This window comes from Saccopteryx leptura, chromosome 4, assembly GCF_036850995.1.
Source record: "Saccopteryx leptura isolate mSacLep1 chromosome 4, mSacLep1_pri_phased_curated, whole genome shotgun sequence".
Classification (NCBI taxonomy): Eukaryota; Metazoa; Chordata; class Mammalia; order Chiroptera; family Emballonuridae; genus Saccopteryx; species Saccopteryx leptura.
In genome coordinates, this window is record NC_089506.1 from 12,138,252 (window position 1) to 12,152,867 (window position 14,616).

General features: G+C 49.7%; 1 protein-coding gene across 1 annotated transcript in view; it reads left to right on the forward strand.

Annotated features, from left to right (window-relative positions):
- Positions 1-14,616, forward strand: part of WWC2 (WW and C2 domain containing 2) — a 169,885-nt gene that overhangs the window by 114,644 nt on the left and 40,625 nt on the right. The window contains exons 7-11 of the mRNA XM_066380135.1: positions 1,297-1,443; positions 2,042-2,115; positions 5,620-5,862; positions 11,638-11,727; positions 12,973-13,583. Of these exons, the coding sequence (XP_066236232.1) occupies positions 1,297-1,443; positions 2,042-2,115; positions 5,620-5,862; positions 11,638-11,727; positions 12,973-13,583 (1,165 nt within the window). The remainder of the gene's footprint in view (positions 1-1,296; positions 1,444-2,041; positions 2,116-5,619; positions 5,863-11,637; positions 11,728-12,972; positions 13,584-14,616) is intronic.

Consider the following 14,616-nt stretch of genomic DNA (forward strand, 5'->3'; position numbering starts at 1 on the left):
TGCAGTGTCATCACAGATGGGTTTGAAGAATACTAATCTTTCCACTCTACAGATAAAAATATAGAGAAGACTTGTCCAAAGTCACTAAACAATTTCTTGGTTCCTTTCTGTCATGTGTTATTTGATGTGGCCATTTAAGTTTTATCCCTCTTGTAAATACATTCTGTACACATATCCCTTTTTTTTTTTTTTTTTTTTAATGTGCCTTGACCGCGGGCCTTCAGCAGACCAAGTAACCTCTTGTTTGAGCCAGCGACGTTGGGCTCAAGTTGGTGAGCTTTTTGCTCAAACCGGATGAGCCCTCGCTCAAGCTGGCGACCTCGGGGTCTCGAACCTGGGTCTTCCGCATCCCAGTCTGACGCTCTATCCACTGCATCACCACCTGGTCAGGCTGTACACATATCCCTTTGAAAGAAAATAGAAGTTTGTTTAAAAAAATGTATCAGATTTCTGATAGTTCTGATTTCTTTATGAGAATTTTAAATATCAAGATTAAATCCTGGTTCTTCTTAAGAGTTGATAGTAAGTTTCTTACCTTTTTTATCCATGTTTTATAACCTTGTTTTGCCTTTGGTGGCAAATTAGGTAAGATTTTTCCTTTTTCAGACCTTCCCTGGCTCACCTGCTCTCTCTCAGGTCAGCTCAGCCTGTCAACCCTGGTGCTGACGGCAGGCACGTCCCCTTTGATTGTCACTTTACCAAACTACACGTGTCAGCTTAGGCAGTGCCACCCAGTTGACTTACAGACAGGCTCAGATGGCCTGTGAGCAGTGTGACCTGTGGGCTTCAGTTGCCTCGAACATTAACGTGAGCTAAATAATCTCCCGGGTCAGGTCCAGATGCAGAACAGCAGAATGGCAGGCCTCTGCTAAGTAAGAGGTGTTTTTGCTGTCTCTCAGATGAAATAGCATTCTAGGTTGTCCATGTTCCCTGGTTTCTACTGCCTAAAGCTAGTCGTTCTTGCTAAAAGAGGATTACCGTATTCCATTCAAGTATTAACATTGAATGAAATTTTTAAGACAAGAAATGTACATATTAAATATAAAGAGACCATTCTTCACAGGGTGAATGGCTCCCAGGCTGTTTCAGGATATTAAGATGGCCTGTACTTGCACATGCTTCCAAGGTCACGTGTGTGTATGTGCAGAATGATACTCTACTCTTACTTTCTCCGGTACAATACTGTCAAGTGAAGTCATTGTTTTTTGCATTCAGATGAGTTCTTTTGGCTTGATTTTACTGGATGGGAAAGTTTTGCCCTCTTGACTTAGGAAGTCCTTTGTCTCTCCTGAACAGAGCCTCGCCAAGCTGCAGGAGCGCTTCCATTCGGATCAGAGCATCGGCCGATCTGAGCCTGACTTGAGGTCCAGTCCTGTGAACTCCCATTTATCTCTCTCCAGACAGACCCTGGATGCCGGGTCACAAACAAGCATTTCCGGAGACGTACGTGACGTGCCTGGAAGGGCGGGGTGGGGGGGCGGCGCTTAGTGTTTTCCCGTTTCGAGCGCCATTAACAATAATTTGCAATAATCCCCAGTAATTTTTGTGTTCTCTTAAGTGCCTCTGAATTAAGTGCTATGAAAGGAAAAGAGGTAGAGCTCAACCGTAGAGCCAACCTATTTGAAAAAATTAATTTTTGAAGCTATTTAGTTCATATTTTATGCAGCTGAAAGCTACATGATGGAAATTTTGGCTCATGGTGACAAAAAATTAGTTCCAGTTCATAAATTTTATTGACTCGTATACCCTTCACAAACTCCTGGGTACCAGAAACATTTACCTGACATTTTTTTCATTATTTTGAATTTAATGTGTGGAGAAAATGATGTTAACGTCTCTGAAAGACAGAGGCAAGCTTGAGCTAGAAAGCAAGGTTTGGCCCCTACTGAGACGATCAAGTAAGTGCCTCTTGCAACCGACAGCCTCGGTTTCAGTCCCGTCTTCTCTAGCTTTTCAATTACTTGTACTTCCCAGAAACAAAAGCAGTTTACCTCCGTTCATTAGCAGAGTTAATTGACTTTTCCCTTTTGTTTTTTACTAGATTGGAGTGAGAAGTCGATCAAATTTAGCTGAAAAGGTCAGGCTGAGTCTCCAGTATGAAGAAGCCAGAAGAAGGTAACCAGGGGCCCTGAAGGTTCGGGGTCGGCAGTGTGTCTTTAACGTAGTTCATCTTTTCTCCTGTAGTGACATCTGCTGGGCACTCCCCACATGCTCTTGCTAAGGTTGCCTTTTGGTTGTTTTTTTGTCTGCTTGTTTGTTTTTAAGATTTTATTTATTAATTTTACAGAGAGAGGAGGGGTGGGGAGTGGGAAGTATCAACTCATAGTTGCTTCACTTTAGTTGTTCATTGCTCGCTTTGTCGTATGTGCCTTGACCGGGCAAGCCCAGGGATTTGAACCGGCAACCTCAGCGTTCCGGGTCGACACTTATCCACTACGCCGCTGCAGGCCCATCGGTTTTTTTAGAATGTAAAGGTTGCAGAGTCCCCTCCCTGCTGGCTGTCCCTTCCTTTCCCCTCCCCTCAAAGCTGAAGAATGTGGAGAATTCATGATAAATGTGGGAATAGAATCGTCCCCTTCCCTTGTGGAAGAAAGAAACGTTGAGTTTGTACAATCCCAAGTAAAAGTCTGAGGATAGGAACATGATGAGGCTGGCTCAGGCGTGGGGCTTCACAGCAGTGCTCAGGTGCTTGGCTTTAAGCATGTTCCTTTGTGTGAAGGGAAGAGGATGTCCTGGAAGATGCTGAGGTGTCCGGTCCCCAGTGACTTACTCCCAGGAGAAGGAAGAGAGATCTTGATTTCTCTCCTTTGCTCATGAACTCCGTGACACCCTGTGCCGTCTTTCTCTTCATGGCTCTGCGTGGGGAAGGCATGGGAGACCTCACCCTTCCTCCCTAGTAGGCGGGCTGACTTGTTCTCAGGGTATAGGACACCCGGCTTACTTTGAGAGAGGGAGCCATACTAATACATTTGATACCATTATTTTCCTTGTAAGATTTAAAAAATGCTACTGATACATCGTTCAGGAAGACATAGGTGGGAGAACTGCATTTTCACGCTGCGAGGAACAGGACGTTTATCACTGCTCCTCGGGACCGTGGGAAGTTCAGCTGAGAACCTGCTGGCGTGTCCTGGTGTCCTGCCATAAGCAGGACTGCCGCATAGATATTCTAGTCTATCCGTCGTTATTGGTGCGGGTGTAATTAGCCAGCATTCTTAGAGGTTATCTGGCTTCGACAAAGTAATTATTTGACCCGTCTAAATACAGTATTTGCCTCTGTGTAGCCTCTGTGACTAACGTGACTTGGTTCTTTGATTTACTGTAAGAACCCTAAGTTTGTTCCACAAATCATTAACCACACGAGCTTGAGCAAGTCACCTAGTCTCTCGGAACATCTTACCTGGCAAATTTTAAGGCCTATAAATTTATTCAGGTAGGTTATAAGTTTCCTGAGGTTAGGAAACATTTTGTACACTTTACTGTTGTCTGCTTCTCGGGCCCGGGTAAGGATGGTGAACTGTTTTGTGGTTTTGTGGCCCCAGGACGTGGAAGCTTGTGGCACAGGCTATTTGCTACCCTCCGGCTGGGCTGTGAGCGCGCCCTCCCCGCCCCCCCCACCCCCCCAATGAGAACTCATCTCAGAGACCTGGCCTCACGCCCGGGCGCTTGGGGACCTGACGCCCCTCGGGTCAGTTTGCGCCTTTGCTTCACTCTGGGCACTGCCAGCCCCTTCCATCTGGAGCTCACAAGCACTTCTCCCAGGCGTTCCCCGAAATCCTCCTGTTCTGTTCCCCTGAGCTGGTGCACCGGTCACGGATAAATGGTCACACAGGTCAGAGGGGCCTTCCTTCCTGCGCTACGCTGTGGCCGCCAGTTCAGCTGTTCACTCGGTCACGTGGACACTTCAGGTGCTGGTTTTTTCCCACCTGGTGGCACTGCTGTTCTAATGCCGAGTTTGGGGTTTCATTTTAAAGTTACCAGCGATGCTGACGAGAGGTGAATCTCAAGGGTTTATACGTATGTTGAAAATGCTGTTTGTCCCTCGATTCGGAATAAGAGGCGAGTTGTGTTTCTCTGGAGCCCGTGTTCTCCTCCAGCCTTTGTTTTCTGTGCTTAATGAAGCCAATAATAACATACTTATTTAGCATTTTGATGATTAATTTTCCATTACGTTGAGACAGTTGTTTATGGTTTTGTAGTTACAGCTGACAAACAGCTGATGTTATGTCTATCATAAACGCAGCCAGTGGGTGAAAACCAGAAGCACATTATACATGCGGTGCCGAGTTAAGGTGGCCGCTTTATTTTTAACTAAAACAAGACGTGGTGCTGCTTCCATCTTTGTCCTGACGACATTGTTCTGTTCACCAGTTTTTCTTCCCTTCTACAGCTTCTTTCATCAAAAAGGAAAAACAGAAACACAGAGCCCACCCTCTGCATGTGTCTCATATTCCGGTGTGTTCTGTAACAACAGCCCAGTAGCCCTCCCACACTTTTCATACGAGCACGGCTTCCTGCGCCAACACAGCTGTGTTCATGGTCTCATCTCAGTCTTGTGCTTGTGGTCCGTATTGCCCCGTGCGTGCACCTCATGAACAGCCCAGATGGTCCTCACGGGGCCGCAGCTCAGGTTGTTTGACCCAGGAGGGCAGAACACTCTTAGGGAATTGAGTGTTAACTTGACGATTGAGTATGAAGCTCTAGACTGAGAGAGATCTGGCATCAGGCAAAATTATGAAACGGGTCAGATTTCCCTTTGCTGCTGCTTCTCCTCCTCCTCCCATCCTGTCCCCGCACTCCAGCACCTGTGGTCACTGCGGTGGTGCTGTGCTGCTGGCGGTCCACCGGGTCCCGTCTGCTCCCGTCTGTCCACAGGGGAGAGCCGGGGTGGATGCGAGGTGTCTGCGCGTGGGCGTGGTCGTGGTACAGACACCCTCAGCACCCTGGCAGGGGCAGAGGTCGCAGGGCACCGCTGAAGGAGAACCCAGGTGGCAGAAGCCAAGCCTCGGCCCCTCCTCTGGGCGGTGATGGAGCCTTGATGGGTCGCCTGTTCTAATCCCAGCCGGCCAGTCTGCCCTCTGTCTTCCTTCTCCTCCTTCCCTGACGGCTCATGGCCTGGTTGCCACCCAAGCTGCCCTGGGGACAGCCATTTCATTAGGGGATGGTGACTTTACCAACAGGAACAAATGTATAATAATGGCATTTCGGGCATCATTTTCCTCAGTTTTATAATTTTTTAATGGGAGCCCTCCAGGTGTTCCTCTGGGCACCCCACACGGGCAGTCACAGGCCGGGCTGCCCCGCCCGGGGCTCCCAGAGCTCTCTGCATTCAAGCTCCTGAGCGCCTCGGCCCCCACCCTTTTCCGGGGGGGCACGTGCTCTCTCAGGTTTTATAGGTGAGGAAGTGGTGCAGGTGACAACAAAGGCTGGAGTCAGGCGGGGCCAGGAGACGTGGGGCAGGGGTGCAGGCCCGATGGTCTGTGTTCGCCACCAGGAGCTCCCTCCGCCCCTGGGGCGGCGCACAGAGGAGCCCACCCTGACCCCGGGCCAGCCTGCTCTGAGCTGTCCCTCCCCCGGAGCCCCGCTTACACGCCCACCTCTCTGATTCCCTGATTTCAGCATGGCCAACTTAAAGATCGAGCTGTCGAAGCTGGACAGCGAGGCCTGGCCCGGAGCGCTGGACATGGAGAAGGAGAAGCTGATGCTGATTCACGAGAAGGAAGAGCTGCTGAAGGAGCTGCAGTTCGTCACCCCGCAGAAGCGCAGCCGGGCGGAGCTGGAGCGGCTGGAGGCGGAGCGGCAGCGGCTGGAGGAGGAGCTGCTGGCCGTGCGCAGCGTCCCCAGCCGGGCTCTGGCGGAGAGGTTGGTGTCCCCCCTGGGGGCGGGGCGGGAGGCCTGGGGGCGTGCCCCCGCCCGGCCCCGGTGCCCTTCCCCTGGTCTGCTGGAAGCCCCAGTGTGTCTGCTTTTGGTGGGCTGAGGGCCAGCACAGAGGACTTCTGTCGGCAGAGCAGTTGAGCACACCCTACCGCTGTCCCTCCTCATCCCTCAGCTCCTCTGTGTCTGTTAGGAGCATGACAGGGCTGTGACAGATGGTGACTACCTGAGGAATGTTGACATAAAACCAGGAATGCGGGGCATCACTGAGGAGGCCAATAACAATAGCTATAAACTGCTGCACCCTGATAAGAAAGGTTGTCTGGACTGTTAGAGCAACTGACGCTTCCTATTCTGGGTTTTATTACTCACAAGAATGCAAAAGTTTATTACTTTTCATTTCACAAGGAGAGGACAGCTTGCTCCCTTTAACATCTTGACAGGTCACAAAATGTTCACTCGGATTTTGTTTGTCTGTGGCAGCCCTCCCATGACATAGGTGAGGTGCAAAGGAAAACGGAGCAATTTTCTGATCTCTATGGGATGGTGTAAATTGATCATTTAATCTTAAAAACCCAGTTCTGTAACCAGATCAGCTGGACCTTCAAGCCTGGGACCCCAGTGTCAGTTTGACAGGCACACATTTGCACAGGCGCCTTTGGCCAGGCCCTGCTGACTGATGCGGCCAGCACTGACGTGTCAGCCGCGGACCACGTGGCCCTTTGGAGCCACTGCGTGCGCTCAGGCCAGCACGTGGCGAGTGGTGCCCACTCAGGAACGACAGCAAAGACACTCACATTCGTGTCATTCCAAGTGACCCGGAGGAAACTTCAAAATGCCCCGTCATAACCCAATTGCTGGATTTTCTTTTTAACTCCTTGGCTTCTTGCCTTCTGATTCCTTGTGCTCTATCAATGTTTTCAGCTCAGGTGTCTGCATAACATCACAACGTTTGGAAAGTGTGGTGGGGAGGACGATGGGAGGGAAGAACCTCTGGACCTTCTGGGATGGGTGGTAACATTGGACTTGCCTACCCTGAGTTTAACCACTTTAGGAGAACTGACTTTAGAAAAATTTTTTGTTAAATTTATTGGGGTGACATTGGTTGATAAAACTATATAGGTTTCAGGTGCACATTTTTACCATGTATCATCTGTGTACTGTGCTGTGTTCACCACCCCAAGTCAGGTCTCCTTCCTCACCATCTTTCCCCCTCTATCTTTCTCCACCTCCCCCACACTCTTATTTCCTCCCGCGATCCCCTCACTGTTTTCTGAGGCTCTAAGTTTTTGTTTCTCCACCCAGCCCCCCAACACCCCTTTTCTCAGCTGTCAGTCTGTTCTCTGAATTTATGAGTCTGTTTCTCTTTTGTTTATTTTGGGACAGCATGGGTGGACCTGGGGATTATTATGCTAAATGCAGTAAGCCTGTCAGAGAAAGGTGCCATATGACCTCACTCCTACGCGAAATCGAACGAACTGACTTCTGTGAGCGAGATGTCGGTCAAGGCAGTGCACAACCACACGTCACAGCTTTAGGGAGCACGAGAAAGTGTCACAGGGGAAGCCTCCACAGATGACGCTCTTGTCCTGTCTTCACGCTCATGGCCTCTGCCGCCTGTCGTCCTTCCCTTCCTGCCCTGGGATCTAGTGGCGCTAGCTGAGGCTCACCATGCCAGGCTGACGTGGGCGGGGACCCCCCCCAACAGAGACCGAAAGGAGCAAAGAGTGACGGTGTGAGGCAGAGCTAATTTGTTTCCTGAGTTACTTCATGTTGGGACTGTATGGGTTTATATAGCTCACACTTCTAGGATGGAAGTTTGACAGTCCGCAGTCAATATGAGGAAAACGGGGAGCTCTGTGTGGCCTGTGTACTAAACACCAGTGATACTTTGTGCGTTGTGTCGCCCTTAAGAAACATGACGTAATCACCTGTGCTGAGCCCCGTCTCGGCCGCCGTCCTGGGGGTACGTGGATCCGGGGAGGGTTCTGGGAGAGAGAAACAGGCACTTGGAGTTAATCAGCCCTTCAGGCATGGTGTTCGGTCTTTTTTATTAGGGCCAGAGCTTCAGAAATGGCTGATGAAGTAATGTTAAACATATACTTTGTTCCTAAGTGCCGAGACATTGGCGTTTAAAAAAATTTTTTTTTGCACGTGTATAATAACTGTCAAAAACTCAACGCGAATTTTCAGCCGCCCTGTGTGATCTGTGCCTGCCCCGCTGTCCGGCGACTTCTCCAACTCCAGGCAGCGGTGACCGAGCCCGCCACCTAGTGGTGGTAAAGCATGTCGGCGAGAGCCGCTCCTGGAGGGATCATCAGCAGAGACTCAAATGAAGTCTTGCAGTGCTGGACTTCTGACACCTCTTCTATTTTTTTCGTGTAGTTATTGCGATGCCCTAAACTCGGTGCTTTTCTATAACTGGTAAGATCGTAACATTGCTCTCTACCTTCTCACAGATCTTAGAGACTTTATCTTACATCTTGCCAGGCTGTCTTAAATATTTCTTAATTACACTTCTGCACCACACAAGGACATTTTAGTCAACAGCGGACCACATAGACAATGGCAGTCCCAACAAGCCACAGTGGAGCTGAAAAGCCTCTGTCACCTAGTGACGCGAAGCGTTACCCACGTGTCTGCAGCGAGGCTGGTGTAAACAGACCCACCGTGCTACCAGTCATGTGAGGGCACAGCACATACAGTGACATGCACAGCACGGAACGCCTGATGGCGGTGATGAACAACCGTGTGGCTGGCTTCTGTGTTTACCACACTATACTCTTTATCGCTGCGTTAGAGTGTGCTCTGGAAAGAGGACAATAACAAAGTTTCCTGTAAAGAGCCCTCATTTGTTAGAGCGCTTCAAAGAGAACACTTAAAAAGAAGGTATGCTGGGCTATGGCTCCAGTAGCCTCTCCTGCCGCGTGTTGACTGTCCCCTGACTGCAGCGCTTTCTCTGGGTCGTGATGTAGCCTCGTGCTGTGTGCACAGTCACGTGCAGTGCCCACGTGCAGCCTCGGGGCGCGGCAAGCTGCACCCCACAGCCTAGGCGTGCACTGAGCAGTGTGTCTGCACAACAGTGAATAGCAACACATTTCTCAGAATGTGCCCCCATCGTTAAGGGGCGCATGACTGTATAAATGTTTTTGCCACTGGTTCTGAGAAAAATTTTAAAGCAAGTAGGTGGGGATATGAGTGTCCATTATATTTTCATGGAAAAGGAACTCGCTGTTTCAATAGGTGAGCTGAAACTTTACCTACGTGGAAAGTTCTGGGTGGTCTGGATCTGGAGAGGGCACAAGGGGGCTTCTCTTCCTCAGGCACCGTGGGCAGGTTGCAGGGAGTGAGGGTCCTACCCTGGTCTTGGGGAGGCAGCTGACGGACGCGTGGAGCGGCAGTTCCAGCGAGAGGAAACTTTTACAGACGAGGGTGAAAGGTCCTGGCCCACCCAGGGGGACTAGAAGGACAGAGACTGCAGAAGGCTTTGGAGAGGCAGGTGTGCACCCTCTTGAAGGGGAAGGGGCTGGCGTCTGAGCGGTTTCTTCTAATGCCTGGTCCAGAAGTTGGGGAGGTGGCATCCTGGGAGGGGCGCCCGGACTCGGAGGAAGACCTCCAGCCCCCACCAGGGGAGGCTCTGCCAACCCCACCGGAGTCAGGAGTGGGACTGCTTGCCCGAGGACAGCGGCAGCGCCCCCAGCAGGGCGTCTGTGACTGTCCCCAGGTGTAGTTAGAGGCAGCCAAGAGCGAGTGCTGGGGAGGGCCTCCCGGCTATCGGGCAGCCTAGGTGCAAGAGGGAGAAGGAGTGATTCCTGCCTTCTGGGAGTTCGGGGTCTGACTGGGGACAAACAAGAACACAAGGTCAGGCCTCGGACAGACGTTCACAGTCACCGTGACAAGGCCGGAGGGCAGCCCCAGAGCGATCGCCGCAGGAGGGCCCAGAGGGGACCATCACTGTGCTGGGAGGGGGTTCTAAATCTCAGCGTGAAACTCTCTGATGTCATACCGAAGCCTCCTAAACACACCAAAGGAGTCTTCCTTTGTCTGTGCATTAGTTAGTTTTGAAACTTAATTAGAAAGTTCTTCTCCTGTTTTAGAAGATACGGCTCTTAGTAGATTTTTGGCTTTCTTCTGACCTTTATTCTTTTCATCTATTTTGTATTAATATTTTGCCTTGTTGAGTTTTTATTTATGTTTAAGAGATTTTTTAAAAAGTACAGGCTGTACTCCTTTTCAAAATACACCTTTGAAAACTGTGAATTAAGAATTTATCATGCTTTGAAGTGCTGAACAAAATGACAAAAATTACTTTTTTTATTTTAACATACAATGAAATTGTGTGGCAATACATCAAAAGGTAGATACCCATAAATAAAATATGGGCATGTTTTCTTACTGCCTAAAACATACATAACCTTTCAAAGAAGCTGAAAATGAGGGAAATTTTCTTTTTCTTCTAAGAAGAGCAGCTGATATTTCTATCATCGCCTTGCAGGGCACGCTGGGCTCTGAGCAGGGAGGCTTGTTTTGATGTCCGCGGAGCGTGCCTCCCACGCTCAGCTCGGCCCCTTGACAGCTGGGCGGGCAGCACGTGGGTGGGGGGTCACCACATCAACGATGAGGAAGCCGAGAGCTGGATTGAGTGACTTTTCCAGGGACACATGACCAGCACTGCAAATCCAAGCCTGGAAATCCAGGGTTCTCTGGGCCCCCTTCCGCAGCTGGTAGACCACTCTGAATGAGTTTCCATGATGTCTAAAGACCCTGAGATGACATAGATGACCCCATGCAGGCTCCAAGTTGCATAAACACTTCAGTGCTTAATATGTTTTCAAATGACTTATTCAAGTACACAGTTCCATAATACTCTACTTAAAAAAACAAGCAAACAAACAGAACCCCCAGACACTGCTGCAGTTGAATTCAAGTGGACGGAACTTCTCAACGAGCTGATGCAGGTGTGAGAGGCACTGTAGACAGACAGGGAACTCGTTTCTATGTCCTTTTTCTGGCATAAACAGTTTGGACTTCATTTATTTCTTAATCGCTAACACTCTCATCAAATTAAGATGGGAATTTTTTTTTTAATTTTTTTTTATTATTTATTCATTTTAGAGAGGGGGGGAGAGAGAGAGAGAGAAGGCGGAGGAGCAGGAAGCATCACCTCCCATATGTGCCTTGACCAGGCAAGCCAGGGTTTTGAACCGGCAACCTCAGTGTTTCCAGGTTGACGCTTTATCCACTGCGCCACCACAGGTCAGGCCTAAGATGGGAATTTTTTATCACTACGTTATTTTGGCACAGACTCTTAACAAACTTAGGACCTAGGATGATATTGTCTGCTTCTCTGTTATCACTGTTAAGTTTCTTTTTGGAGTGGAAGCCACCCAGTCACGGGCCTGTAGGGTCCTGTGGTCTCGCTTTTCTCCTTGTTTGCCTTCTCACTGTCTTTCCATAATTCATAAGAGCAGGAGGGGTTTGGTTTTGTTTTGTTTTTTACCATATTAGAAAACCAAATTTTAAACATCCTCAGTAACGCTGAGATTGGCGTCGGTTCCCACCGACACCGGGCTGGGCTGTGGACGCTTCTGCCCTGGTTGCTTCTGGCTGGGTTCTGTTTTCTCCCTGTCAAGATCCTTGGCTTTGCCAATAAAGTTTTATCCCTGGTGTGTAATATTTGCATAAGGGCCTTTCCCTTCAGTGTTCATGTTTTATCATAACCATTTGAAACCAGACGTTCATCTCTGTATTGTTTTTTCCTAGACTGAAACTGGAAGAGCGAAGAAAAGAGCTGCTGCAGAAACTTGAGGAAACTACCAAATTAACTACTTACCTGCATTCGCAGCTGAAAAGGTAGGGCTGTCTGGGTCTCCGGGGCAGGTTTTCTGTCGTTATTGCTGCTGTTTTACTACATTCGGGCCTGTTTGCATTCGTCTCTGGTTACTTTTCTCCTTATGTTCAACATTTAAAAGAAAAGAACATAATAGTTATACTAGTCCAATTAGAACGTGAATGACTAAACTTAAAGTTGCATAGATTTTTTTATGAACCCCAAGGTCATATTTGGAAAACATATTTGGAAGTATATTATGGAGGAAAAGGTAAATTTTAGCTTCAGTACATATGTAGGAAAATAACACATTTTCTCCACGTTAGTTCTTCCTTTAAAAAGGGAGGTGGGGAGGCCCTGGCCGGTTGGCTCAGCGGTAGAGCGTCGGCCTGGCGTGCGGGGGACCCGGGTTCAATTCCCGGCCAGGGCACACAGGAGAAGCACCCATTTGTTTCTCCACACACCCCCCCTCCTTCCTCTCTGTCTCTCTCTTCCCCTCCCGCAGCCAAGGCTCCATTGGAGCAAAGATGGCCCGGGCGCTGGGGATGGCTCCTTGGCCTCTGCCTCAGGCGCTAGAGTGGCTCTGGTCGCGGCAGAACGACGCCCCGGAGGGGCAGAGCATCGCCCCCTGGTGGGCAGAGCGTCGCCCCTGGTGGGCGTGCCGGGTGGATCCCGGTCAGGTGCATGCGGGAGTCTGTCTGACTGTCTCTCCCCGTTTCCAGCTTCAGAAAAATACAAAAAAAAAAAAAAATTAAAAAAAAAAAAAAAAAAGGGAGGTGGGGAGAGCCGTGTGGTCACACACTGACTGTGTCAGTCCACACACAGAGGACAGGAGGGTGAGCCCAGGGGCCCTCGGGGAACCTCTCCATCCTCATAAGCCGGCTTGTTTCTCTCTCAAATAAGAAGTTTTGTTTTTTTTAAGCAAAGCCACTGTACTCTTCACCCCCTTCTGTGTCTTATATTACATAGTCGCTTCTGAATATCTGTGCAGGTATTGATTAGATATCAATAGGTATCTAAGCTACCCCTCCCCCCTTTTGTAACTTTTGCAAAAGGGGGTTGATTTCTTTTAATAAAAGTAGGGTTGCTGTTTAAGAGAATTTAGAGAGCCAGGTTGGAAACGTTTGTGAAGAAATCAGGAGACACAGGGTGTAACGGCACGGCAAGTTCCTCTCCCGACACAGGCCGAGGTGGCTCTGAAGGAGCCCGCAGTGTGGGCACGGGTTCTGTGTGGTCCCAGTTTACAACATGGGCTTTTCTCCTCACAGCCTGTCGGCCAGCACCCTGTCCATGTCATCTGGGAGCAGCCTGGGCTCCCTGGCCTCCAGTCGGGGGTCTCTGAACACCTCCAGCAGAGGGTCACTCAATTCCCTCAGTTCCAGCGAGCTCTACTACACCAGTCAGGGTGACCAGATGGACGCGGATTATCAGTATAAACTGGACTTCCTCCTGCAAGAAAAGGGTGGTTACATTCCTTCCGGACCTATCACCACCATCCACGAAAACGAGGTGGTCAAGTCCCCCGGCCAGAGCGGTCCCTGCGGGGCCGCGGCCGCAGCCGCAGGCCACACCCCCCCGCTGACCGAGGCCCCCAAGTCGCTGACGTCCCTGTCCTCCCGGTCCTCGCTCTCCTCCCTGTCGCCCCCTGGCTCACCCTTGGTGTTAGAAGGCACGTTTCTCCTGTCTTCCCACGACGTCGCCCTCCACCAGTTCGCCGTGGACTTTGACGACTGTGAATTGAGTAGGCACTTTGCAGACATGGGCCTCAGCGAACACCCGGTGTTGCTGGACCCTGAGTCAGGAGGCCCCTCCCAGGCTCTTCTAGAGGACAAAGACCTCCACGAGTGTGCCAGGGAGCCGTTCTATGAAGGAGCTGCAGGTAAGTGGGGACTTCGCTTTCCCGTGTTCCCTCGGAGCGATTTTTAAAAAATTTTTATTTAGAAAATTATATCTAACAGGGTGACATTGATCAATAAGAGTATATAGGTTTCAGGTAAACGTTTCCATAGCATCTGAACTGTTGATTATGTCGTAGACCCATCACCTAACGTCAAGTCAGTTTTCGTCACTGTGTATCTGTTATCTGAGCGATTTCCCGGAGGGTTACTTTTCCCGTATAAACCCTTCGAGAAGGTGCTGGGCGGTGCCCCTTCTCTTTCTGCTGCTCTTTTATTTTGCCTTGACTTAGGGGTTTTTTTTATTTTATCAAATAAAATCACCTTCCCTTGGTAATTAATCATTAGGCATCTGCTGTGTTGTGACACCGCTGTGTGCGGCAGTGATGGGGACACGCTTTGTGGACACACTTCCTGCTTTCGAACAGATTCTGGTTCTGAAAGAACAAGGCAGAAAAAAGGGCTTTCTTTGAAAAAGTTGGCCTAAAACAGATGAAAACCAAAGCAATTAGCATACCAGCTAATTAGTACCAGGGTTCAGTGTTTAGGCTGCTCAGGGAATTCCGTGTAAGTACAGTTTTTGTTTTATGCCAGACTCTCCCTTTCTGCCTAATTTGTAGCAGGCTGGTGCCCGTGTGTAGTGTCACCCTGCCATCTTCTGGCCGCGTTTCTCATTGCAGCTCAGGAAGGGGCAGCCGAAGAGCCCTTTCCCCTGCATTGGAACTCAGAGAGGCAGAAGCAGAGGGGGCATTTCACTTCTGTTGTAATTGTGTTCCTTTGAGGACAAGGTGGTACCCTCGCAGGCGCACGCCCCCAGCTGTGGTCCGAGGGCAGAGGGTTGCCATCGCGCCAGCCCAGGGAGATGGAAATCACACTGCAGCATGCCCTGACGCCCGTTCACATCTGCACGGTTACTGTGTGTCCTCAGCATAGGCGAGGACCAGCCTACTAGGAAGCATCTTCTTGCTGTTTCAAGAAGCATTTTTCATTTGTATTTGTAGTCCAAGGAATTCTAAG